Source organism: Varanus komodoensis, unplaced genomic scaffold (genome assembly GCF_004798865.1).
Source record: "Varanus komodoensis strain SLA01 unplaced genomic scaffold, ASM479886v1 scaffold3, whole genome shotgun sequence".
Taxonomy (NCBI): Eukaryota; Metazoa; Chordata; class Lepidosauria; order Squamata; family Varanidae; genus Varanus; species Varanus komodoensis.
The window spans coordinates 3,783,355-3,808,307 of NW_025335761.1; the positions used below are offsets into that span (position 1 = coordinate 3,783,355).

Genomic DNA, 24,953 nt, shown 5'->3' on the forward strand with positions numbered 1-24,953 from the left:
CCTGTCATGCCAAAGACCAGTATTGTTTGTAGTTCATGCTATACTGGTGATAGTAGCCTCTGACCTGCTGTCAGAACAGACGCAGAAAGGGAGAGTTCTTCTGAGTTAGTAGGAGCATGGTTGAACTTTAACGAAAATCTTCAGTACATTGTTGTCCTTCAGTGTAGAAATGCTGTTTATTTCCTATCATTTTCCTTGCTTTCTTATTTTCTATACCAAAGATGTTTCTGAATAATCTTACCTGGAAAGAGTATTAGGTGTATGGAGAAATGGCAGCTACTTACTACAAAGGATATTTACAATAATATGCAGGCCTGTCCTACAAAAGCATTAGATGAAATAGGGGTGTCAGCTTTTTTATAGGAATTGTCATGATGATCGAATGGAATAGAAGAGTCTCCTTACCTAGCAGGGAGATGTCATCTGCAGAATATCTAGATTAAGAATTCAGATTTTCCCACTGTTGGTTCAAATATTATCTAGCAAGCAAAGTGTTTTCTATCACTTTGGATTATTCTGATAGAATTTCCCTTGGTTCATTAGAAAGCAGTTGTGCAAAACCAGGCCATAGCAATAGATTCCTATAAACATAGGAGATAGGTTTCTCAAAATGCAAATTAGCCACATAAGTGGCCTGATTGTATCCCAGAGTCTTAAATCCTGTACATTCACAGTCATTTCTAGTGATGAACGGGTTCAAAGTCAGGTCAGAAATCCGTATCAGTTGTTTTTTCCTATCCATGCTATTTTAGAATCTGCAGGAGACTGTGTGACATAATTGCTTTGTTTACTGTCCAGTATGACACCCCAAGGCCACTATCCCAATTAAGTTCTTTATGTGGAGCAGTGGCTGCTTGTCATTCAGTGACCACTGCTTCCAAAGTTGTGGTTTCTCACATGGGATTTTAACCCAGTGCCTGCCATTTCTGTGGGGAACAAGGAGCGAGAGTGAGGGTTGTGTGTCAGGGCAGTGGAATGTAGGTCATTGCAAATGAGTCAAACATGGGAGGAGCTTGAGGGCTGTGTGGCTGCTTTAATGTAGAATCTTCAGTAAAGTCGACTTCTTAAAACATCAAGAGGTCCAGCTAGTGTGCTATAAATACTCCACCTGATGGTGATACGAAAGCTATGTGAAAAGTTACATATAATTCACCTACCTCATCAAGAGGTAGAAACCAACAGTGTTTTCTGTTGTGACATTTGAACATTTTGATTAGGTATTCTAATTACTTGAATGTATATTTAGATGCAAATCTGAGCATTGGTTATGATGTTTAAGGTTGTTACTATTTTCTTCATAGACACTAGTTCTTAGTAATTTCTTACATATCTTTAAAGTGTCTTATTCATATTTATACTAGCATGTCTTTCTCCTCCCCCCACCTTCTCTTCCCCCTTTCCACAACAGCATTTCAAATCTAGGTATGTTTGGAATCAGTAGCTTCATTGCAGTCATAAACCCTCCTCAAGCCTGTATCTTAGCTGTGGGACAAGCTCGAGTAGAGCTTGGAATTGTGGTGGACCAGGATGGAAATGAGAAACTTCAGCAGCAACAGCTTATGACAGTAACACTGTCAAGTGATGGCCGAGTGGTAGATGATGAACTAGCTTCAAAATTTCTAGAAAACTTTAAAGCTAACTTGGAAAATCCTGTCCGCCTTTCCTTGTGCTAAAGTGGTCAAGATTTGGTCCTCATCTTGGCAAAATATGGATATGGAACTACATAAGGAGATAAAAGGAAAGTAAGTATAAAAGATAGGAAGATACATGTAGTGTGAGATGGACAATTAAACTGTTTATTTATTTGAATTAACTTAAAAGACTTCTAGAGATTTACATCTCTTGAATTTTATATGCTGAACTACTATTAAACATATTGAACTATAAAACTGTTTTAGAGCCAATTGCACAATCAACTCTAATATGCAGGTGCTTGTACCAGATGTGGGTATATTGGATAAGCCTGAATGGGTATATCTCTGTGAAAAGTAATAAAAGGGAACAAAACCATCCTTTCCTTCAGGGCTAAACTTCTTTCAGAGTAAGACAAAATTGCTTTTAAGTCTAGTCAGCCTAGGATGTCAGCATGCAATTAGTCTGTGTCAATGCTGCTGCTGTTTAATAGAGAAAGAGAGTGTTCCAGTTAGAACTGGGATCAGCTATGATAATCTGAGAGCTTTGCTTGGAATTCTTTTGATGGTTCTCATATCATAGGTGCAGTGGCTTCCATGATGTTACAATATTTAAGGGATGTAACAAGTATAGTGGGCTGAGACTGAATCATATAGCAAATATAAGTGGATGAAATTTGTATGATTGTTTAATAACAATTCCTTTCACCTGCTTGGAAATGCACACAGTATTAAAAGTGAGCATGAATATCAAAGTTCTTACATCTTGTGTACCTGTAGTTTTTCATTCATTCTTATTATCCTGACCTCTTGACTACCGCCATTATGCTTGTATCATTCTCTCTGACGCTATCATTATTTAGGCAAGTATATTCCATGTAAGAGTTTGAGTGTATCACTTGGTGTAACCTAATTTTCAAACACACTTTATTATGGCACTGGTTGACTTTAAAATATGAAATGTATGGTGCATGAAATGGACTTTCCTTCTTTATCTTCCCTTTGGCCACCCCTCACCTTGTCCCAACATCCTAATCTGGGGACAGCTGGGGACCTTGCCAAATTGGCCTCTGCCCAGTTTTGTAGACCCTCCTTCGCTATGGTATATCTAATTCAGAAGGGTTTATTCCATGCTGTAGACCTTTTTAGGAACCTGGAAAACTGCCATGGGGAATGGGGAAAGATCAGTTGCTTCTGCCAGCCCTGTTCTGTGTACCTAAATCTAGATCTAACCTGGTGTTCTTGGCTGAATTGTCTTCACTATTTTTCTTTCAGAGGATATTCAAACTGAGGGAAACTAGGAGGAGAATGAGACTTGACTGTCTCAGACTATGCTTGACTTCTGTGTTCACTATTCTCAGTAGTATAAGGTTACTCTTGTATATACATTTTATGCAGAGGGTTTTTTTTAAGTCCAAGAAATTGCCATATGATTTTGGATGGAAAGGGAAGCTTTATTCATGACCAGTTGGCATATATTGTGGAATACTTGATCTGTCATGCATTTTACATGAGTATTTAATATAGCTCAAAATTAGTATAAATTCTGTGTACATGTAAAACAAAACATTTGACATGGTAGTTGTTCCTTCCAAATATAATTTGTCATGTGTGACAAATGCACATGTTTTTCCTTGTGCACGATACTAGAGATCTATAAGAATTTTACTCCTATTTGTAAAACCATACAAACATATCTGGAACGTCTACACAGGAATTCAGTAGCCGTAAAGAATTCATAAATTTTGTGTTCATGTTTGAAAGTGTGCACTTTCACAAATATGCAGCCTATCAATATAAGGAGGAAGCCATATGTTCATGATCTAGCATATGTAGAAGAAATGTGCATTTTTGATCAGGCACATTTTCCCTAATCAGGTAGAAAAGATACTCGTCTGTATTCATCTCTCTCTAGTGCTCAGGATAGGCTAAACATGCACATGGTAGGCATGTCTTGAGGGGAGCCTGCTGTAGCCGGGGGTCCCCTCTGACTCACTCTGTTTCTATGTTATAAAAGAATATATACATCACATGCAACAAGCAGCATATGGAATTCATAAAGTTTCATACATAGAAGTGAGAATTAAGTATATGTAGTTCTAGTAGCAAAAGTCAACATAAATTGCAATCCTCTTCCAACTGAACTCAGCATTACTTGATTTTCAAGAGACATAAGATTGTTCTTCTAGTATATGCTATAATTCTAAAAATCCACACAAAACAACAATAATTAATGATAGACTGTCTACAGCCCCCCCCCCAGTTTACACGCTCAGATTCTAATTACAGTGACTTTATCTCGGCTGTCTAACTAGATTACAGTAAGAGTTTTCACTTTATCTTTGTGCAGTCAACATATATACTAGGCAAAAGTAGATTCTTCCTGTCAAGGTGTCCAAATCAGTGATATTTCCACGTGCCCAACCAAGTTACAATCGCATAAGAAGATTGCGAAGTCTTGGACATGTAAAATCACTATCATTAATTCAGCAATAACTATGGATATATATTTTATATATCCATATTTCACTTCTCTGTATTGATGCATTTCCAGAAATCTAGGAAATGTGAAGCATCAGGTTAGTGTTCTAATGTAACCATTTAGATCCCAGGCATATAGATGGTGGATTTAACAGTGTAAAATGTTATTTAACCAAGCTTCTTGCATAGCTATACAACAGAAAGAAAAATGATCAGCACAAGGTTGCCCAACTAATTGTAACCTCACCAACACACACAGGACTTTGAGGCTTTATTATAGACTACTCTAGGTAGAGTCATGACAGAATTCCAGTGTTAGCCCTCCATCTGGATAATATTGAATATTTCTGAAATGAGTGAGTTCTGCATTCCTAAACTGTTGTTTGAAACTAGCTTGATCTGGAGTCAAAAGGACAGTTTCTTAATGAGTGATTAGGATAAGATTTTAAATTACAAATGAGTACAAAACTTGTATACAGGGCAAAATTACCCATTTCCAAACCAAGAATACACACACACTATCTACTGCACTTAGCATTTTGAGAAACATATTTTAATTTGCACTGATCATTTTACTGGTAAATTGCATGGTATCATAAACAGAAATTTGTATAAACCCATGTATTTTGTAGTTCCGTTAACACTGGAATAGAAGTAGAATTCATGTTTGAGACTCATGATTATTTACCCTCTCCCACCCATTCTCTGTGGAAAAAAAACCTTTTGATCTGGATTTTTGCAGATAAAGGGAGCTACTTGGGCACTTAGAACTCCTGCTCACAGAGAACAGGAGTTGAGTGGAGAATTTAGGAAAATTTTCTGCAACTTGGACTGCAAAGAGAACCATCCAAAAAAGTACAAGGACTGCCTGGTTGTAGGATTCAGTCTTTCCTAGAAAGCACATAAGTAAAGATATATAGAGTTTTATGTCACAAGGATTTGCTGGGTGGAGTTTTCCATGCCATTAAGTTGTAAATGAATAAACTAAGTGAAGACCCTAACAAGCTAAAAAAGCAAAGTTTGCTCATTTTGTTTGGCTTGAGTTCAGAACAAACGCTTTCTGATTGAAAATATTAAGATATGAAAGATTACAAAAATGCTTTCATGGCTGAATGTGTAACAGAATAATTCAAATAAAATGAGCTCTAAATTAATGGCTGTTTCATCTGTTATGGGTCTATTGGAGAAAGAGGAACAACTGGTGGATATTGGGATGTGGTAAAAGGTGGCTTCAAACAGGCATTCTGAAGGGTAAATAGGAACTGCATGCCTACATATGTGTCTCATACTTTATGTGATGTTGGAGAGGCATGAAAATTAAATACCCTGACTTGCACAAACACAAGTGCTTTCCAGTAAGACACACCTACAATTAGATGCGACCCTTTGTCTTTGTTTTTGTTCTACATAAAATCAGCTCAAGTGTATGCTTATGAGAAACGTAGAGGTAACAGAGCAGCAGAGATCAGTATTATGAGACAATACATTGGATGGAAATAAACTGAATACAGTTTATTTCCAAAAAAACTATGCTTTCTGTTGCTACAACTTGTTTTCTTTATACCTAAAGACGGGTTACAGAACAAGCCAGGAAATATTTTGTTCTAGAACTGATAAGGCCTGGTGCACACACACAGAATGAGATTATTTATTTTATCTAAGGTTTTTATTTAAGGTTTTTGGAAATAAGATAATGAAATGGAAGAATCTGGAGGTGCTAGAACTCATTATTTTATGGCTCAGAAATCACATTTTATTAACCATTTCCTGCAGAAATAATATGTATTCAGAGAATTAGTTTTGCATTGAATGAGAACTTTTCACCCTGTTGTGCCAGTTGTTTTATTACAAGATGCTGGGTAAAAATAAGATACATAAAAAGTGGCACTTCCCAATTACAATCTGAACTGTTCTCCACTTGGGTTCATCTGGGGATCTATCCTCAGAAAGACAGTCCTTCAAAGAGTCTGAAAAGTTATGTAGCAATGGACAAGTTGCTATATTTTGGTTTCATTTACTGTACAGGTTTATTGTTATTATAAAAGATGGATGTGAACTGCAGGAAAAAACAGATTTCCAGTACAATAGGCTTATTCAGGAAATACCACTGCCTAGATAAGGTTAAAAGCTTTTGGAAGAGAAACTGAAGAAAATGTGCATTTCATTGCTAAAAGCAATTTTTGAAATTTCTGTGTTTTGCTAATGCCAGTTCCATTTTGAATAACAATATATATTTAATTTACCATCATCTTGGTTGTAAATAGAGTTTAGAAAAGGTATACACCACATACAACTTGCTAACGTGATAGTGTAGCAACTAGTCCAATATATTCCACCCTGCAGATAGTTTAACTCTGCTAGTTGAACAGTTGGTGTTTTAACCAATTAAATGTGTATGCTACAATGGCTCATTGAAGTTACTGTTTTGAAGAATTTAAAGCAGCAGAATCATCATTCCATGAAAGTATGGCTTATTAAATAGCTACATTATGCTACATCTTTCACTTCTCCCCTCATCCAATTTTGCAAGATGGAATCTTCCCAGGTGCCTGCCCCTATAAAGGAGGTGGTGGTCAGGCCGGTCCTAAAGAAGGCATCCCTGGATCCAGATAGGTGGCCAACATCCCGTTTTTGAGCAAGGTGTTGGAGTGGGTGGTGGCAGGACAAGTCCAAGCTCTCTTGGATGAGACTGATTATCTGGACCCATTTCAGTCCGGCTTCAGACCCGGGTATGGTACTGAATCTGCCTTGGTCGCCCTGTATGATGTCCTGTGCAGGGAGAGAGACAGGGAGAGTGCATCCCTGTTGGTTCTCCTGGACCTCTCAGCGGCTTTCGATACCATCGACCATAGTATCCTTGGCAGTGCTTCCGCTCCTACCTCGACGGCCGATTCCAGAAGGTGGTGCTGGGGGACTTTAACTCTGCACCATGGCAGCTATGCCATGGAGTACCGCAGGGGTCTATTCTGTCCCCCTTGCTATTCAACATCTACATGAAACCGCTGGGAGAGGCCATCCAGAGGTGTCGGCTGCGGAATCATCAATACGCTGATGATACTCTACCTCTCTTTTTCAACCAATCCAGGTGAGGCAGTGGCTGTACTGAACCGGTGCCTGGCCGAGGTAATGGGCTGGATGAGGGCCTATAAACTGAAGCTCAATCCAGACAAGATGGAGGTCCTGCTGGTGGGTGGTTCAAACTCCTGGGTAGGTGACTTGGATCTTGTCCTGAATGGGGTTGCACTCCCTCTAAAGGACAGGGTCCGCAGCTTGGGAGTGCTCCTCGACCCAGAGCTGACTTTGGAAGCTCAAGTGTCGGTGGTGGCGAGGAGCGCTTTCCATCAGCTTTGGCTAATCCATCAGCTGCATCCCTACCTGGAGGATGACTGCCTAGCGACAGTGATGCATGCATTGGTTACTGCCCGGTTGGATTTCTGTAATGCGCTCTACATGGGACTGCCCTTGAAGACAGTTTGGATACTTCAGATGGTGCAAAATAGAACAGCCAGGTTGCTGACGGGGACTGGGCTTTATTCTCCTATAACCCCAGTCCTCTACCAGCTTCACTGGCTTCCCATCGAAGTCCAGGCTCAATTCAAGGTGTTGGTAATCACCTATAAAGCCCTTAACGGCTTGGGACCTGGATACCTAAAGGAACACCTGCATCCATATTTGCCCTCCTGCACCTTGAGATCCTGAGGCTATATAGCAAGGGGACAGCATATAAAAACTTTAAATAAATATTAAGAAACACATGCATAAAGATTTATTTTCTAAAAATAATCAGCAAATTCAAGATTCATTTTCCATTGTGGAATATGCATGCACAAGCCTCACCTCAGGTTTCAATTGTGTGTGGCTTGCTCCATTTGTCTGTGGTTAGTATTAGAGGAAATGTAGAATACAGACTCTCTTTTAATCAAAACCAGTGGCAACAATGAATACCAATGGCTTTTATTGGCCCTTTATGGCACGAAGTTCCTCAAGATTACCATGTTCCAAATTTCCATATTTGTTTGCAAGCTGAATGGGTTCAGTCATGGGCCATGGAAATAAGGTTTTTTTAAAAGTTTTTTAAAAAGTTTTTTAAAAGTTATTGAGCTTGCTTCAATGAGTGGTAACCAGAAAAGACCAAAGCCAAACCAATAGTCAAACAGATGTGAAAGATTTATTCTACGACAATAGATGAAACATGTAGACTTGGAAATAACAAGGAGAAAATACATGAATAATATTATATAATTGAATGATGTAAGTAGAAAAGTGCAATATGGACATGTGTAATGATTGGCAAAGACGTATTAAGAACTTGCAATGGGGATAGAAAGATAGAACCAATTTACACAAAAAAAACTGCCAAGCAGCTCCTAATAAAGCATGTGCCTTATTCAGCATGATACATTGAGCAGTCCAAACAAGTTAAAGCTTTTTAAATTCCTAGCTATGTAGCAGCTTAGGAAAATATACATACCCAAGCCAGTCAAGTTCTTGTGGGTTAATTTTATGAAATTTATTTGATTTTGATATCCTCCAACAGGCAAAACTCTTTGGACAATTCTGACAATTCATAAAATACAGTATAAAATACAAACAATGCAAACATACAGTTTCATTGCAGAAAGTTCAAAGCTGTATTTAAACAACATAACATAAGAGAGATTTATTCAGTTAGAACTGTTATATCAGCTAACATATTATCCCCATGTGCTATTTAGAGTGGTTGGAGTGCCTTGGCATTGAGGGCAGCATGTGTTTGTTTACTTGTTTGTTTATTTATTCATTTTCTATATCCTTCCCTCAGAACATTGCTCTTGGAATGGTTTACAGATAGCTAAAATTAAAATAACATTTAGTACCCGAAGAATAGTGGACTTGGTGTCAGGGAGATCTCAGTGGGGAGCTTGTTCCATAATTGGGTGGCTGCCACTAAAAAGCTCTGCCTTGTTGCCACCAAGCAAGTCTCCCTTGAAGTTGGCAGGCAGAGAAACGTCTCAGATGTTGAGCGTGGTGTCCAGGAAGACTGCAGTTGGGAGAGGCATTCCATCAAGTGGAAGTTGAGGGGGATTAATGCAGGAGATAGTGTAAATGAACCAGAAAGAGCTGGATGGAAAATTCATTGAGATGCAGTTAGGGAGGTTGGGGGAGTTTTGAAACTAAAATGTGGAAGGTTGAATCTCACGAGGGAATGATCAAAACATATGTGGATAAAACTACAAATGCTGGATCTATTCATGAGCTAAGCATCCAACCGTAAAATCTGGCTCAGAAAAAGAAAGTGGCAGCTTCAAAAATGAAGGAGGGACACTTCAAGGCAAGAAACCCATTTTTCTGAAAACAAAAAGACAAGCTGCAATGTAAAACATAGAACAATTAAACATCTGATTTGGATCCAAGCAATGAAATGAAGCTAGTCCCAGACCGTGATGCGGTCACGTTTTCATACATTGAAACCCATGGATTTTCCTGTTTTTTGAGTTGTCCTTTTTTTCTCATTAAAAAGAAAGTTCTGCATGGATGAATTACTGAAGAAACTTAGAGGATGTCATGATGGGGAAGTTTGTCCCAGTCCTTACGGTTCACAGTGACATTCCAGGCTCCTGAGCTGCTAGCAATTGGAAATAAGCCTTTGTAACTTATGTAACTTTGTAACTTTGTAACTTGGTTTATCCCATGATTTCACTGATAATTTGTAAATACAACCTTCTGTTTATGCATCCAGGAGATGAGAAACTCCTAACCTCAAGAAAGAAAAGATTACTTGTGAGCCAGTCATTTCACTTCCTAGCACCCTTTAAGTTCCCAAATACTCTTGAAGCCTCCAAAGGTCACATAAAAATAAACAAGAAAAAGACAAAAATCATATAGAAGGTTTTAACAGAACAAGAAAAGGAACATATTTTTTTAAAATTCAGGATGTGAAATAACCTCTAATCCAGTTAAATACTTGCAAATATATCTGAGGACACAATAATCCGTTATTTCAAGATAATTCTAAAACAACCTGAATAAAGATCCAAAAGGATTTACAGAGATGGTCTAAATTAAAAGCTTCATGGTTGGGAAGAATTTCCATCATAAAAATGAACATATTGCCAAAGGTTTTTTTTTTTTTTTTAAATTTCAGATGTTACCAATTTCATATGCGGGAGGGGGAACTAACAAGATTGGCAAAGACAACTGAATGCTTTATCTGGAATGGAAAAAAGCCAAGGATTAGATTCAAAGTTTTACAGGATGAAAGAAAGAAAGACGGTCTCGCAGTACCGAACATTAAATTACATTATTATGCAATTGGCCTAGTCTGGTTTGCAAATTGGTTATTTGATTTTAATGAAAGATTAGTGAAATCGGAGATAGCAGATCTTGAAGAAGGAATACATAATTCTGGACTAAAGCAACTTTTTTAAAAGTTCTTATCCTAATAACGGTCATGTATTCAGGGATGGCCTAATAAAAATTTGATAACCTGTAAGAAGAAGAATTAGCCTTCCAATCTCCTTTAATTTCTCCTATAGAAGCATAATATAGAAAACATTTGAGGAAAAATAGTGATCTTATTCTCCCTAGTGAGAAAGCTAGGGAGTTCCAGAAAAACATCTACTTCTGCTTCATTGACAATGCTAAAGCCTTTGATTGTGCGGATCACAACAAATTGTGGCAAGTTCTTAAAGAGATGGGAATACCAGACCATCTTATCTGTCTCTTGAGAAACCTATATGTGGGTCAAGAAACAACAGTGAAAACTGGACATGGAACCACTGATTGGTTCAAAATTGAGAAAGGAGTTCGGCAAGGCTGTATACTGTCGCCCTGCCTATTTAACTTATATGCAGAGCACTTCGTGAGAAAGGCGGGGTTAGGTGAATCACAGGTTGGAATTAAGATTGCCGGGAGAAATAACAACCTCAGATATGCAGATGATACCACTCTAATGGCAGAAAGTGAAGAATTAAAAAGCCTCTTGATGCAGGTGAAGGAGGAGAGTGCAAAAGTTGGCTTGAAACTCAACATTGAGAAAACTAAGATCATGGCATCCGGTTCTATCACTTCCTGGCAAATAGATGGGGAAGAAATGGGGGTAGTGACAGTTCTTTGTCGTGGCCTCTGTGCATCACACATATGGGTGCTGCGCCTGTGCAGTGCCTGTAGCCGGGAAGATTTAAAAGCTTAATGGTTTTGGCAGGAACTCCGCACTCCTCTCCCCCACAGTATAAGAAGGCGGAGTGCCCACCATTTCCTCAGTCTTCTTGCTATTGCCATTCGCTGGGCCTCAAGCCTTTCGTCTCTCCGTTCGTAGCTATATTGTGTACTCCATTGTTTCTCTTAGCCTTTTTGTTAAAATTATAAAAGTTATTATCCCTCTCCAAGTTTTTGTTAAAATTATAAAAGTTATTATCCCTCTCCAAGTTTTCTTCACATTCCCCTTTTTCCCTTTTTTTCCTGTTAACCCCCCCCCCCCCCCCAAAAAAGTTTTTCTCACATTTCTCAGCTTCGCTATCTTCTTCTTTTTCATTCTTGATGGCTCAGCGTGAGGCTTTCCACAAGTGTTCTCACTGCAGGGCCAAGATGTCCCCCCCACTGATCTGCATGACCTGTGCCTTCTTCGAGAAGGGCACAGGACTGATAAATGCAGCCATTGCCAGGCCTTTACCAAGCAGGCATGGAAAAACCGGGAGAACCGCCTGCGCAAACTCCTATGGAACCAGGCCCTGCTTCAGTCTCACCAGCTGGCGGGCCAATCCACTGCACAGCCCTCCTCTTTGGCTGCCCCTTCGCCCTGCCCATCGGCTGATGGTGCTACTCTGCCGGAGGGCAAACACTCCTTTAAATCTCCTCACAAACAAAAGGAGAAGGGGAAGCACAGTGGATCAGACAAGTCCTCGGGCCATAAGAAGCCTAAGAAGGACAAGGCAGGCAAGACTGCTCATAAAACCAAGAAAGCCTATCAACCCCGACACCGTGATTCGGATTTGTCTGCTCCATCGGTCCTGATGGCTGCTTTGGTACTGACACCAACTGGACTGGCTCTCCAACTGGCGATGCAGGTGACCTCGCCAGGGTCCCCGCAACGGGTCGTTCCTTCTGTCCTGTCCTCTCCAGAACACCAGGAGGTAGCTATGTTGTTATTGATTTCTGATGTAGAGATCCGGGATTCTCCACAGATGGCTCCTCCAATGGCATGCTCACCTACACTGCAGCTGTTGCCTGAGGCTTCCCCAAGGGCCCCAGCTCAGCAGATGTGATACCAGCAGCGTGCCTCTATCTGTCTCTCTGGAGAATGGGTGCAAGCGCCTCATGGATCTGCTCATCGTGAACCATGGGGATGACTATGCACTGTATGGGTACTATCCATTGGTACGCCACCGTACTCTGTCTGTGATCTCGAGGGACGTTCCATCGACATCCGGTGCAGCTCAGTGCAGGTGCCCTTCTTCGCCAGCTCACTCCTCCAGTCCATTATGATTCTGAGTCAGAGGACTCGGATGTAGCGTCCACTTCACCAGACGCGGTGATCACCACTCAAGGTCCCAGCTCACCTGAGGAGTCATATTTGACGTTTGGGGAACTGATGGCGAGATTGGCGAGGTCACTGGAGATCAAAGCCCAGCACTGCTTGGATCCCAGTACCAACTAGTTCTACAACATTGTCAAAAGTGAACAATTCACCGCCATCATTTTGCCGCTCATCACCACGCTTCGTCATGCGATGATGGAACCGTGGAACTTCCCCAGTCAGCCACAGCCGACTTCATGATGTTACAAATACATGCATCGAGTTCAAGAACAGGATATCCCATTTCTCCTGCATCTTCCGAGACTGAACTCGATCGTTGTGGAGTCATCCCGGGGTCACAAGTTGAGAGAACACACCACTCCTCGTGGCAAAGAAGGGTGGAAAATCGACATGAAGGCCCGCCGTATTTACAACGCCACAGGTCTTGGCCTCCGGATTTCCAATTACGAGGCGACACTGGCTTGTTACCAGTATTTTCTCACGCGAAAATTGAAGAATATCACAGCGTTGCTTCCAGAGCAGCAGAGAGACCTGGCCTGTATTTTCACCAAAGAGGAAATGCAGGTGGTGATCCAACAACTTTCCACGGCGAGACATCATGTTGAGTGCAATTCGAGGGCCCTTGTTGGTGCTGTAGCCCTCTGTTACCATGCCTGGCTCCGGAACTGCAACTTTCCAGATGATACAAAGTGTCACATTGAGAAGATGCCCTTCGACAGCTTGGGGCTGTTCAATGCTAGGATGGACCACAAGATGAAGACGATTCACTAATCACATGTGACAGCTCGTCGGATGGAAGTCCCCAGCCAGTCTCGACATAAGTGGTCTTGGTTCCGTCCTTCATACCGGTATCAACCATATATGCAATTCTCTGGCCAGCAGCAGTTTCAGCCTCGTCAGCAGTGCCAAAAACAACCACCACAGCACTTTCAACAGAGCCGTCACCACCCGGATTCAGATAAGCACCAGCGTTGATGGGCTGAGCGAACCTTTTCTCCTCTCCTGAACCCACCCTCCCCTCTTCCTTTTGGGAATCAACTGCGAAGTCAACTCCCCATTTGGGAGTCCATAACATCTGATTAGTGGGTTCTATCCATCCTGGAGCACAGTTATAGAATCGAGTTCGATACCCTACCCCCATTGGGAGCGATTCAATATATGTCTCCTTCATCGGTTCTCAAAGACATAGTTAAGCAGCTTCTTCGTAAAGGAGCGATCCGACAACTCTCACGCTCTGAGGGATTACACGATTTCTACTCGATATATTTAACGGTTCCTAAACGGTGGTCTTCGTCCGATATTGGATATTGTGGCATTAACAAATTCATCAAAACTAAGAAATTTCAGATGACCACCCTTCAAAACATCCTTCTGTTGCTCAGGAGAAAGGATTGGTTCGCTTCTCTGGACTTAAAGGATGCTTATTTCCATATCAGCATCCACCTGTTTCACAGGCGTCTTCTTCATTGTTTGAACACAATGTTTTACCATTTGGACTGGCTACTGCTCCATGGGTCTTTACTAAATGCATGGCCCCGGAGTGTGCGCACTTCCGGCTCCAGGGAATTCAAATGTACCCTTACCTGAATGACTGGTTGATTGTCTCCTCGTCTAGAGAATGCCTTCAATTGTTGCTTCGAACTACATGTACCCTCTTAGATGATTTGGGACTGTGTATTAATCACAAAAAATAGTGCCTTGTTCTTCACAGATCATCGATTTCATTTCTCGACTCTACAATCACGAGAGCCTTCCTTCCTCAAGGACGACAAGATAATCTTCATCCATTCGACGAATCCACATGGACAGAACTGTTCCAGCACTATCGGTACAGAAGCTCTTCGGACACATGGCTTCCACGGTCTCTGTGGTCCCGCATGCCAGATTACGGATGAGGCCCCTCCAACTTTGGTTCAATGGCCTCTTCCAGCCTCAACAAGACTCACCTCACTGACTCCTTTGTCTCCTGGCCTCCGTTCTCCAGACCCTATCATGGTGGACTATACAAAACTATCTGTCTGTTGGAACTCCGTTCCATCTGCCTCATCCAGCACTGACTTTGTTCACCGATGCCTCCCTCACCGGTTGGGGAGTTCTGTGTGCCAGCCTTCGCACACAAGGCACCTGGGACCATCATGAGGCTGCCAATCACATCAATTATCTAGAGCCATTATGTACTGTATTCTATATAAACAAACAGGGCAGAACAAAGTCTGCCTCCCTAGCTCATCTAGCCTTTATGAAACTGTGGGACTGGTGCATTCCGAGGGAAATCACCCTCCTTGCCATTCACCTAGTCAGTACCGACAACGAGGAGGTGGACACCCTCAGCAGATATCAACAACCCATGAATGGCAGTTAGATCGTCAGGTCTGCCATCACCTTTTTCAGACCTGGGGCCCTCTGGACATAGACCTGTGTGCCACTCAAGCGAATATGGTATGCAAGACCATTCTCCCGAGCGGGCATCGGCCTGGATTTGAGAGGGGATGCTCTAATGATCCTGTGGACAAACACATTCTTTTATGCGTTCCCTCCAATACCACTCATGAAAACTCTCACCAAGATCACCTTTGATGAGGCTCAGGGAATTCTTGTCACTCCCTGGTGGCCCCGTCAGCCATGGTTTCCTACTGTTCTCCGCCTGCCCGGCAACACCTTTCAGTGACTACCTCTCATACCTCATCTAATAACTCAGCAAAACAGAGTGGTACACCACCTGGACCTTCATTCGCTCAATCTAACAGCCTGGTTCATTCAATAAGTCACACTACTCCATCGGTACTGACAGCTCCCATGGTCCTGACACCGGTCCAGCGGTGTCTGGACGCTACTGCTTGTCTTTCCTCGGTACCAACAAATGCTCTGTCGGATTCGAGCACTCTGCATCCTGATATTCAATTCATTCTCCAGTCTGCTCTAAGACCTACAACTCGCCGCTTGTATGCGGCTAAATGGAAATGCTTCACATCTTTTGCTGAAACCAATCACTTTATTGCTCATTCAGCTCCCATTGAAAAATATTCTTCAATTTCTTTTGGCATTACACCAGACTGGACTGAAACCTTCATCCATCAAAGTTTACTTTGCAGCAGTCTTTCACTACCGTGGCCAGGTGGCAGGCTCATCAGTATTCTCTAACGTCCTCATTCGTTGATTCCTTAGCGGATTACAGAACCTTCAGCCACTGATTAGATCAATTGTTCCGACGTGGCGCCTTTCTGTGGTTCTGCAAGCACTCACTAAATGTCCTTTCAAGCCCTTGCCAACTACTGATCTACGTCTTTTGTCTTGGAAGACTGCTTTTCTCATTGTTATCACATCAGCCAGAAGGGCCAGTGAACTCTGTGCACTATGTATAGACCCTTCTTATCTCAATTTCCAGAAGGAGAAGGTTGTTCTGCATACAGACCCGGCATTCCTACCGAAAGTCTTGTCACCCTTTCATGTCAATCAGGATATTATCTTACCAGCCTTTTTTCCTACTCCATCTACACCTATAGAGTGCTCGCTACACTCTCTTGACGTTTGTCACTGCCTCACCTTCTCGTACAGAACTTTTTCACAATACCAGGCGTCTTTTCATCAAGTATTCAGAACATGGCAAAGAGTCTCCTATCAGATCCCAAAGACTCTCGAAGTGGATTGTGCAGACCATTGAGCTGACCTATCAACTTTCTAAATCCATTCCGCAAGGGCTGTTGCGGCTTCTTCTGCCTTTTCTGCTGGTATTCTGCTCCATGACATTTGCAAGGCTGCCACTTGGACTACTCCTTGCACTTTTGCCAGACATTACTGCTTTGATGTTCATGCCAGACAGGATTGCTCCTTTGGTCGTGCAGTCCTTTCTTCTGTTCTTCAGTGATGACACTGCCCTACCTCCAGGTCTAGTAGACTTGCTATATGTGTGATGCACGGAGGCCACAACGAAGAAAGGCATGTTGCTCACCTGTAACTGTTGTTCTTCGAGTGGCCAACTGTGCATTCACATGACCCACCTGCCAGTCCCACTTGGTGTCGGTGACTGGGCTTCTACGGTACCGTGTTTCGCTTGGTGGCAGATCCGTAGAAGGGTATCTTCATACACACACACACACACACCTGTATATGTTTGCCTTAGTGTTTCTACATGTGCTCTGTAATATTTTACGCTCCCACTTGGGGGTGAACGGTCGGTTTTCAGTAGACTAAGGAAATGGCGGGCGCTCCACCTTCTTATACTGTGTGGGCGGGAGGAGTGCGGAGTTCCTGCCAAAACTGTTAAGCTTTTAAATCTTCCTGGCTACAGGCACTGCGCAGGTGCAGCACCCATATGTGTGAATGCACAGATGGCCACTCGAAGAACAACAGTTACAGGTGAGCAACCTGCCTATTTTATTTTCCTGGGCTCCAAGATCACTGCAGTCCCCAGCTCAGGCTACAGCAAGCCAGGTTCCAGCTGAACATCAGGAAGAACCTCTGACTGTTAGAGCAGTATGACAATGGAACCAATGACCTAAGGAGGCTGTGGGCTCTCCCACACTATAGGCATTCACAATGCAACTGGACAGCCATCTGTGAGGGATGGTTTAACTGGGAGTCCTGCACTTAGCAAGGGGTGAGGGTTAGGCTTAGGGTCTATAGGCCTATAGTCTAATTGTTAGGTCTATTCCCCTAAAGCAGCCTTCCCCAGTTGGGGAAGTCCCAGACATTTAGATGACTACAGGTTTAGAAAGCTAAACTAGTTAAATGCCTACCGCCATTACACATACTGGAGTGATCCAATCCCAGCATTGTTAGGCCTAGCAATGGAGCACAAGGGGAGTGATGGGGTGTTTCTTCCACACAGCATCTGTTCCTGTGGGTTTCTGTCCCTGCTCCTAAAATAAGCTTCCTGAATAATGGTAACAGAAGTTTTCCACCACCATCATCACTGGGAGCACTGTCACCACCGTGACCGTTATCACCACAATCCCTTCCTTCCACTTAGGGAGTCCTTGGACTAGTCAATAGTGGAATATAAGTTGAATAAATAATTATTTTCAAACACAAGGAAGAGACTGCATATGCTTACTATATTGGTTACAATCCAGTCAACACTCTTCTCTATGCCCCATTTATTTTATTAGTCAGCATCTAAATTTAAGCCATTCATATATGCTGTCAGGGTCATATTTTGGCCATGTTTTCCTTTTTATTGTCCTCTCTTTGAAAGGTATATAGGGAGCTGTCCTTTATTTGGAACTGTTTTTTGTTTGAAGGTTGTCTTGTCCAAGTCCAGTTTAAAGAAAAAGAATCAGAAGAACTGTTGCCATCAAAAGTTAGTATCTGGGTGGCAAATGGAACAGCCACATTATGGTATGTTTCTATGTAATCATAATGTTCATTTCTGAGTTTGTACTTTCCCATATAAAGTAGCATATGCAAATCAGTGTCCTCTTTTGTGGGTTTTATACTTTGTTTCCCCAATCTTTTTTTCTAATTCTAAAATGTTGCTCTTTCTGAAATCAAAGACCAAGAAGTACATTTGTAGACGGCAGACTGTTCACATGTAAATGTAATGTCTGCTGGAAAGTGGAAGTCCTTTCTTTAAAGTGCACAGTTGCTATTGTGCTAGATGTGCCTTTCTCATAATAGAAGGTGAAGCCATTCAAATTGCTTTGCTCTCAACTAATGAAAATCCTGCAAGCCAAAAGGAAAACACATGGTCTATGTGCTAGGGGAAAACATAATGATGCAATTGGCTCTCAGATTAATTTTATAATAGCTTGAGCACTGAAACTGGTTTCCACAAAGTGGATTTTAGATGTGTTTAATCTGTGCTTCATATTGACACAATCCTATGAATATTTTGATAGAACAAAACTTACAACTTCCACCATGCCCTAGCCAGCCCTTATGCTTGGGCATGCTGGGAGTTGTAGGTCTTTTTTCTGTTTAAAATGCAAATGATTGTCCCATAAATTTATTCAGTTCCGCTACCGATGGTTTTGTCTGTAGGTTCTAGGATTTAAAAACATCATTCAGAGAAATGCGGAGCAAAAAAAGTGTTGCACAATAATTTGAGACAGGAACTAGAAAAAACAACCAACAGTTTTTTGACACCTTAAAGACCTAATATATGTAGTCTTTTACATACCTCAAGACCTCTCCTTGTTTTTGCTGCAATAGACAAGCACAGCTATATCCTGGAAACAGCTAGAAAGAATTGCAAGTAATTAAATATAGATTCTGAAGTATAATTTTATGCAGGCACATTCCAATTGCTACTACAGGCTCATGGCAGGGATGTCTGCTTACTATAAGAATGAGTCATCCAGACAGATGGTTATATTAAGCTCTTGTTTTTCTTAACCGGAAAAAAGAAATAGGGCTGTTGGAGTATCTAGACATGAGGCACTGAATGAGTTCTAGTCTCTGAATAAACTGATCAAGCCAAATAGACATCTGAATCGTTTTCAGCTCTGGGTTTCATGTTAGCATAAGCTTCTTGCATAAAGCTTGTGAAAAGTCTGAAATGCGGATGAACAATTTTGTGCTGTAAAACAGAAGGAGCTCTTTCACTGAAGTAGTTTGCGGCAGTCATAGAACATTTGTCTGCAGTCCTTATGTGGCTTACTGAAAAAGCAAGAACTCCACGAATGGCGGTGGTGGTGACGGCTGCTGCTGCTGCTAATGCAACTTCTTAAGGGCTTACGGCAAGAACAGGATTGTGCACAATGTGATGACACCTCTGGCCAGAAAGCCATGTTTGGCAATGCATCTAGATCTATAATTCATTCCTTCTTAAACATATTAGTGAATTGCATGTTTGACACACCCTATGCTATTGCGTAGACAACTGGGCAATGACATACAAAATGGAGTTATGAGCTGCAACTCAAAGTAGCCTACCTTAAAATGGGAAATGTGGACATATGAATATGTGGTGCACAATGCTTTTCTAATGTTGCCTTATATCAAGGGTGTTGAGTATCTTTTGGCCCAAGAGCTGAATTCCATTTCAGAGAAGCCCATGAAGGGCGCATTTCAGTCATTGGCAGACTGGGGAGGGAAGGGAGTAGTTCCCCTATACTCACTAGTCAGACTTCATCTAGAATATTGTGTCCAGTTCTGCACACCAAGGTTTAAGAAAGAATTAGAAAGGGTCTAGAGGAAAGCAACAAAAGAGATCCAGGGTTTGAAAACACTGCCCTGTGAGGACATACTGAAAGAACTGGGCATGTTCAGCCTTGAGAAGAGAAGACTGAGGGGTGACATGATATCTCTCTATAAGTCTCTTAAAGGCTTTCACAAAGAGGAAGGTCAAGATCTCTTCTTGCTGATTCCAGAGTGCGACACAGAATAATCAAGTCAAGCTGTGACAACCCAGATATCAGTAAAAGCTGATATCTGCCTAGATATCAGTAAAAGCTTCTGCACACTCAGAGAAATACAACAGTAGAACCAGCTGCCTAGAGAGATGGTGGGCTCTCCCACACTAGAGACATTCAAAAAGAAACTGGACAGCCATCTGAGTGGGATGGTGTAAATTGGTGGCCTGCAACAACAGAGGGTTGGATCCGATGGCCTTTATGGCCCCTTCCAACTCTACTAGTCTATGAGTTTATGAGACTATAAACATGGTCCACAGTTGTTTGGACTTTGTATGTTAGCAACAGAACTTGGCGATCAGGGTTGTTCTTTTTGCAGGTTGTAAGATGCTATCAAAAAGAGCCCCCTGTCAGTAGTCTTGGAGTTGCATTCAGCACCAGTTGCACTTTCAGATCAGGTCCAGATTTAGCCAATCCTAGACTTCATGATACTCCTGTTTTAAGTTACCATTATAGGAACAATGATGGCCAAGCTTCCATGGTCAAGGAACAGCCATATCCAGGAATGGCCATAGCTGGTGTACTAGTCAAGCCTGGTAAAAGGCCACTGACTAACAATGATGGATGTAGGAGCACCACCAAACCTTGCCTTTGTTCCTTCAGAGGGAGTGCAATTCCATCCAGGACAGGCAATTAACCTATTTCTAAGACCTTTGAAAAACCTTCCCAGAGTGCTTCTGTCTTGCCTAGATTCTAACTCAGTGTATTGGCTTTCATCCAGCCCCTCACTGTGTCCAACCACCCATCTAGAACCTGCATAGCCACACTTCACCTGAATGCCGTGGAAAAACAGAGCTAGGGGTCATCCACCTATTGGCATTATCTCAATCCAGAAATGATCCATAACACAAGGTTAGGTAAAGCACTGAGCATGTCACTTGGATCTACCATAATTGTAGCATCTCAATGGCTTTGTGATCCCGCTTATGATCAGTTCTCTGCTTATTCATGAGATAAGTTAGAATATGGTTGTATACATTGAATTGAATGGGACTTACTTCTGGATAACTGGTACAGGGTTGCACCCAGTGCAAGCACTGAATTCTCCCTGTACAGAAGGTGCCAAGCCATTGCCACAAAAGGCCAAGGATTTGGTCAACAGGTATTTGCTTCATGTATTTAGACATCACCCTTCTGCCTAAGGGGCATTTGAAACAATATACAAAATTCAGATAAAATACAACAAAATGAATACATCATAATAAAATTCAAACTAAGAGGAACTCCATCACCAAAACAGCAGCAGCAACCATTCAAAACCATGACAAATAAAGCTTGACAGGACAATATAGTTTGGGTATCTGGCTAAAGCATAGCAGAAAGCAATAGTCTGACCTTCAGACAGAGTTCCAAAATTAGGGTGTCCTGTGATAGGGCCCAGCAACCTAAAAACTCTAGGTGATGGGACATCTAATGAAGATGGTCCCAAATTATGAAGAAGTTCAGATATGATGATACAATCACCCTGATTTTCTGGCCTCAAACCAGTTAGGCTTTTATGGGTCAAAGCAACACTTTGAATCATGCTTGGAAGCACGATGGGAGCTTGTGCTGCTGATCCAAGACCTTTCATATATGGTCTGCAAAACTCACCAGACTGCAAGTGCAGGCACTTCCCAGAGGCAACCCAGGCCCCCAGTCAACTTACCATGCACAACAGTTCCCTTAATGACAGCATCAAAATACTATATGCTTGTGACCCTCGCATCATTTATCATTTGAAAATGTTCTGCTGCTCTTGCACGGAATTGAAAGATGTACCACCTGCTCAGTTATTATGTACTCTCCAACTTTATTCTTAGTGGTTTCATAGAGTGGAAGGATCTACTGTGGAAAACTGCATCAAATACAGAGCCTTTTAACAACTCGACTGCTTAATTTCTAATATTACCTCTGTGCATTTTCAGTTCCTTTTACTTTATAAGTATCCAGCCAATTGCACCTTATAAATAAAAACTGTGCCCATAAAAGAACTGACACTCCATGTTGGAATCATTAGTGACTGAAGCCTTCCTCCAAAATCCTTGGGAGGATTATGAATCTGCTGAACTGCTGTAGGTTTGATGCTCTCCCACTCAGAAGCAGCGATGTTTAGCAATAATAGGAAAGTCCCATAGCCCCACCCAAGACAGAAACAATTAAGAATAAGATATGCTGATACATGTTAAAAGCTTCATTTAGCAGGAGAATAATACAGTACTGTCTTCTTTATTAACTCCACTTTCATGAAAGACTTTTAGCATTTAACAACTGCACGGCAGGCAGACTGTCGGCATATGGCAATGAAATCATGTAAAAAGAGGAGTTTCCGCCTTCCCTATAGCTGGGTTGGTCCTCTTTCAGGAAAATTTGCTTTTCTGTAAATATATATATATATATATATATATATATATATATATATGTTCTTCTTCTATAGTGTGTCCATATAAATACATTGCATTTATATCCTACCTCTTTTCTGCATGTAAGCAGCGCAATGTGGTTTACACAGCTGTCTTTGCTCCATTTTATAGCATTTGTTTTACATTCAAGGGTCTGCCCAGGTAACTCACATCACCAGAAAAACAAGTTAAAACCACACTGAACAGCTTAAAATAAGATACAGGCTCATAGCAACAATAACAGAGCTCATCTGTTCTGCCATATACACAAAATGATGACACTTTTACTGGTATTTATTATTATATTTCTATAGTGGATGGTTGACAAAAATCAAAAGTCTAGCTCATAACATGATAAAACATAGTTTGAAGACTTTAGGCATTTAGAACTGGATAAAACCAAACAAAGATGATGTTCTCACTCGTTTCTCCTCCTTGCTGAAGCTAAACGTTTTCTTCCAGGGTTACTCCTAGTGAGTGCTACACTGTCCCTCATGCTACGCACCACAGGATGTCAGCTGAGGGGCATGGATAGTAAACCGTTTTCAGCCCAAGGACTGCATCTCCTCATGGCCGGTCTTCTGAGGCTGAAAGCCGGTGGTGGGAGGACCAAAGCAAAAATGTCATTCACCTTCCCTCTCAGCCATGCTCCCACATCCATTCATATCACACACACATGCAAATACATTTGGGGGGAGGGGGGAGAGAGAGCGCGCTATCTTAATGAAGATCCTTCCTCACCAGCTATAAGGGTTGCAAGTGAAAGCTGCATGGACCAGAGATTCCTTGTCTAGGCTAAGGCAGATTTTTTTTTGCCTTCAGTACATTTGGCATGCTATTCCAGAAAACATTAGTCTCATAACTATGGCTCTAGAGGCTCAGTTTCCAATATCCCACACCCCTATGTATGTATGTGTGCATGTGTGTGTATTGAACATGTTTTATATACCGTTCTCAGCTCATGAGCTTTCTGAATGGTTTACAACATAAAACACAATCAAAATACAATAAAATTTAAAACGTCAACACAGGCAGTAGGAGCCAACACAGGGCCCCTTTCAATATAACCCATCTTCTCAGGCATTTAGCACCCTGAGCTGCATATCCTTGTCAGTATTACCTGAGCCAGATTCATGGAGAACTTGCATCTGCGATTCAATGCCACTTCCCTTCGAGTATCTGGATGGCTCCATACCAGTTGTGCCTGTCTTAGAACAAATCAGTTCTATCCCCACAAGCCTCGCCTGGAGCTGTGGCACACAGGTGAAATTTGCATCACTTGGACACATGTGAAAGGTGGTCCTTGTAAAGTTTCAGGAGGACCTGAACGTTTCCCATCTCAACATGAATCAAATAGCCTGTTCTTTCTGGCTGGCTCTGTTTAGCAAGTCCTGTTCCTGTATCCTATCCACAATGTTACCTGTTATATAACTCCTATGGAAATGAATTGCTACACTTATTGGCATACCTAGAGAACACCACACAATGGCACAACAAACAAACCTGCACAATTTCCATGCTGCACAGATTTTCCCCCAAACTGTCTGGTCAGATGATCACCCAAACTGTCTGCTTAGATGGTTCAGAGTGCAAGATGGTTTCTGCACTCCTGCCCTTGCCATGCATCCCAGTAACCCTGCAAGCAAAATTCCTGTTCAGTCCAGATTCTTGCCCATGGACTACAGCTGCCTCCTCCTGACTGACCCACTGTGGTTCTGAGGTGTGTTCTCCCTTCCCTCTCTGGAGTGTACTTGCATGTTTGCACCATTCCCTGCTGATCCAGCTCCCCCAGAGATGTTTATTAAATGAAAAGAAACAGTTTTGCTGTGATTCCTCCCTTCTACCTCTGTGTGTTTTCACACTGTCCCTCTGATTCCAAAAGCCGACAGGGAGATGGACACACAGATCAGCCAACGGAAATAAAGTGAACAATGATACATCTGACACTAGGGAGCTGAGGGCAATAGAGATCAATGGCTAGAAGGGACTACTTCCGTGATTGCTCTTGCCAGGGGACTTAGTGTTTCCATATCAGCAATAATAAAATGGTGATCCCAGGTCTGGACCACTAGAGAAGCCATGGTGAAGCATGGAAACCTTAGAACAGACCATTGATTCTCTTCATGATTTCAGATGCTAACTAGTGTTACCATGCGGGAACTCTGAAACTGGCTCCAGATGACACAATCGACACACAACTATGGCTTCTGATGTCATGTGTTAGGCATAGCCAGGCCTTACATCTTACTGAATTTCATCTATTTCCTTGGACAAGGTTGAACACATACAATACATACATCTGGCAAACTCAAATTCTAAATTTTGCTTAGGGAAATGGAAAAACCAGAGGGACATTGTGGAATGTCATCATCACAGTCCATACAGATATTCCCACAAGGAGATTTGGGTAGCTATGTTGATCTATATGTATATGAATGTATGTGTGCACATGGGTTGGATCACAGCAATACATTGTTGCTGGAAAAATCCATTTCACCCTCCACTCCACCACTACTTCTAAGCTGGAAGGGAACGTGACAGCCCAAACAGGATGGCAGGTGCCCTGCAGTCCAGAAAGACCCAGCAATTCAAC

The 24,953-nt window shown here is 41.9% G+C and overlaps 1 protein-coding gene across 2 annotated transcripts in view; it reads left to right on the forward strand.

Moving 5' to 3' along the window:
• Positions 1–2,393, forward strand: part of PDHX (pyruvate dehydrogenase complex component X) — a 53,289-nt gene extending 50,896 nt beyond the window's left edge. For both annotated transcript variants that reach the window (XM_044436630.1, XM_044436629.1), the window contains exon 11: positions 1,409–2,393. In XM_044436630.1, the coding sequence (XP_044292565.1) occupies positions 1,409–1,673 (265 nt within the window). In that variant the 3' untranslated portion in view covers positions 1,674–2,393. The remainder of the gene's footprint in view (positions 1–1,408) is intronic.
• Positions 2,394–24,953: the final 22,560 nt, after the last annotated feature.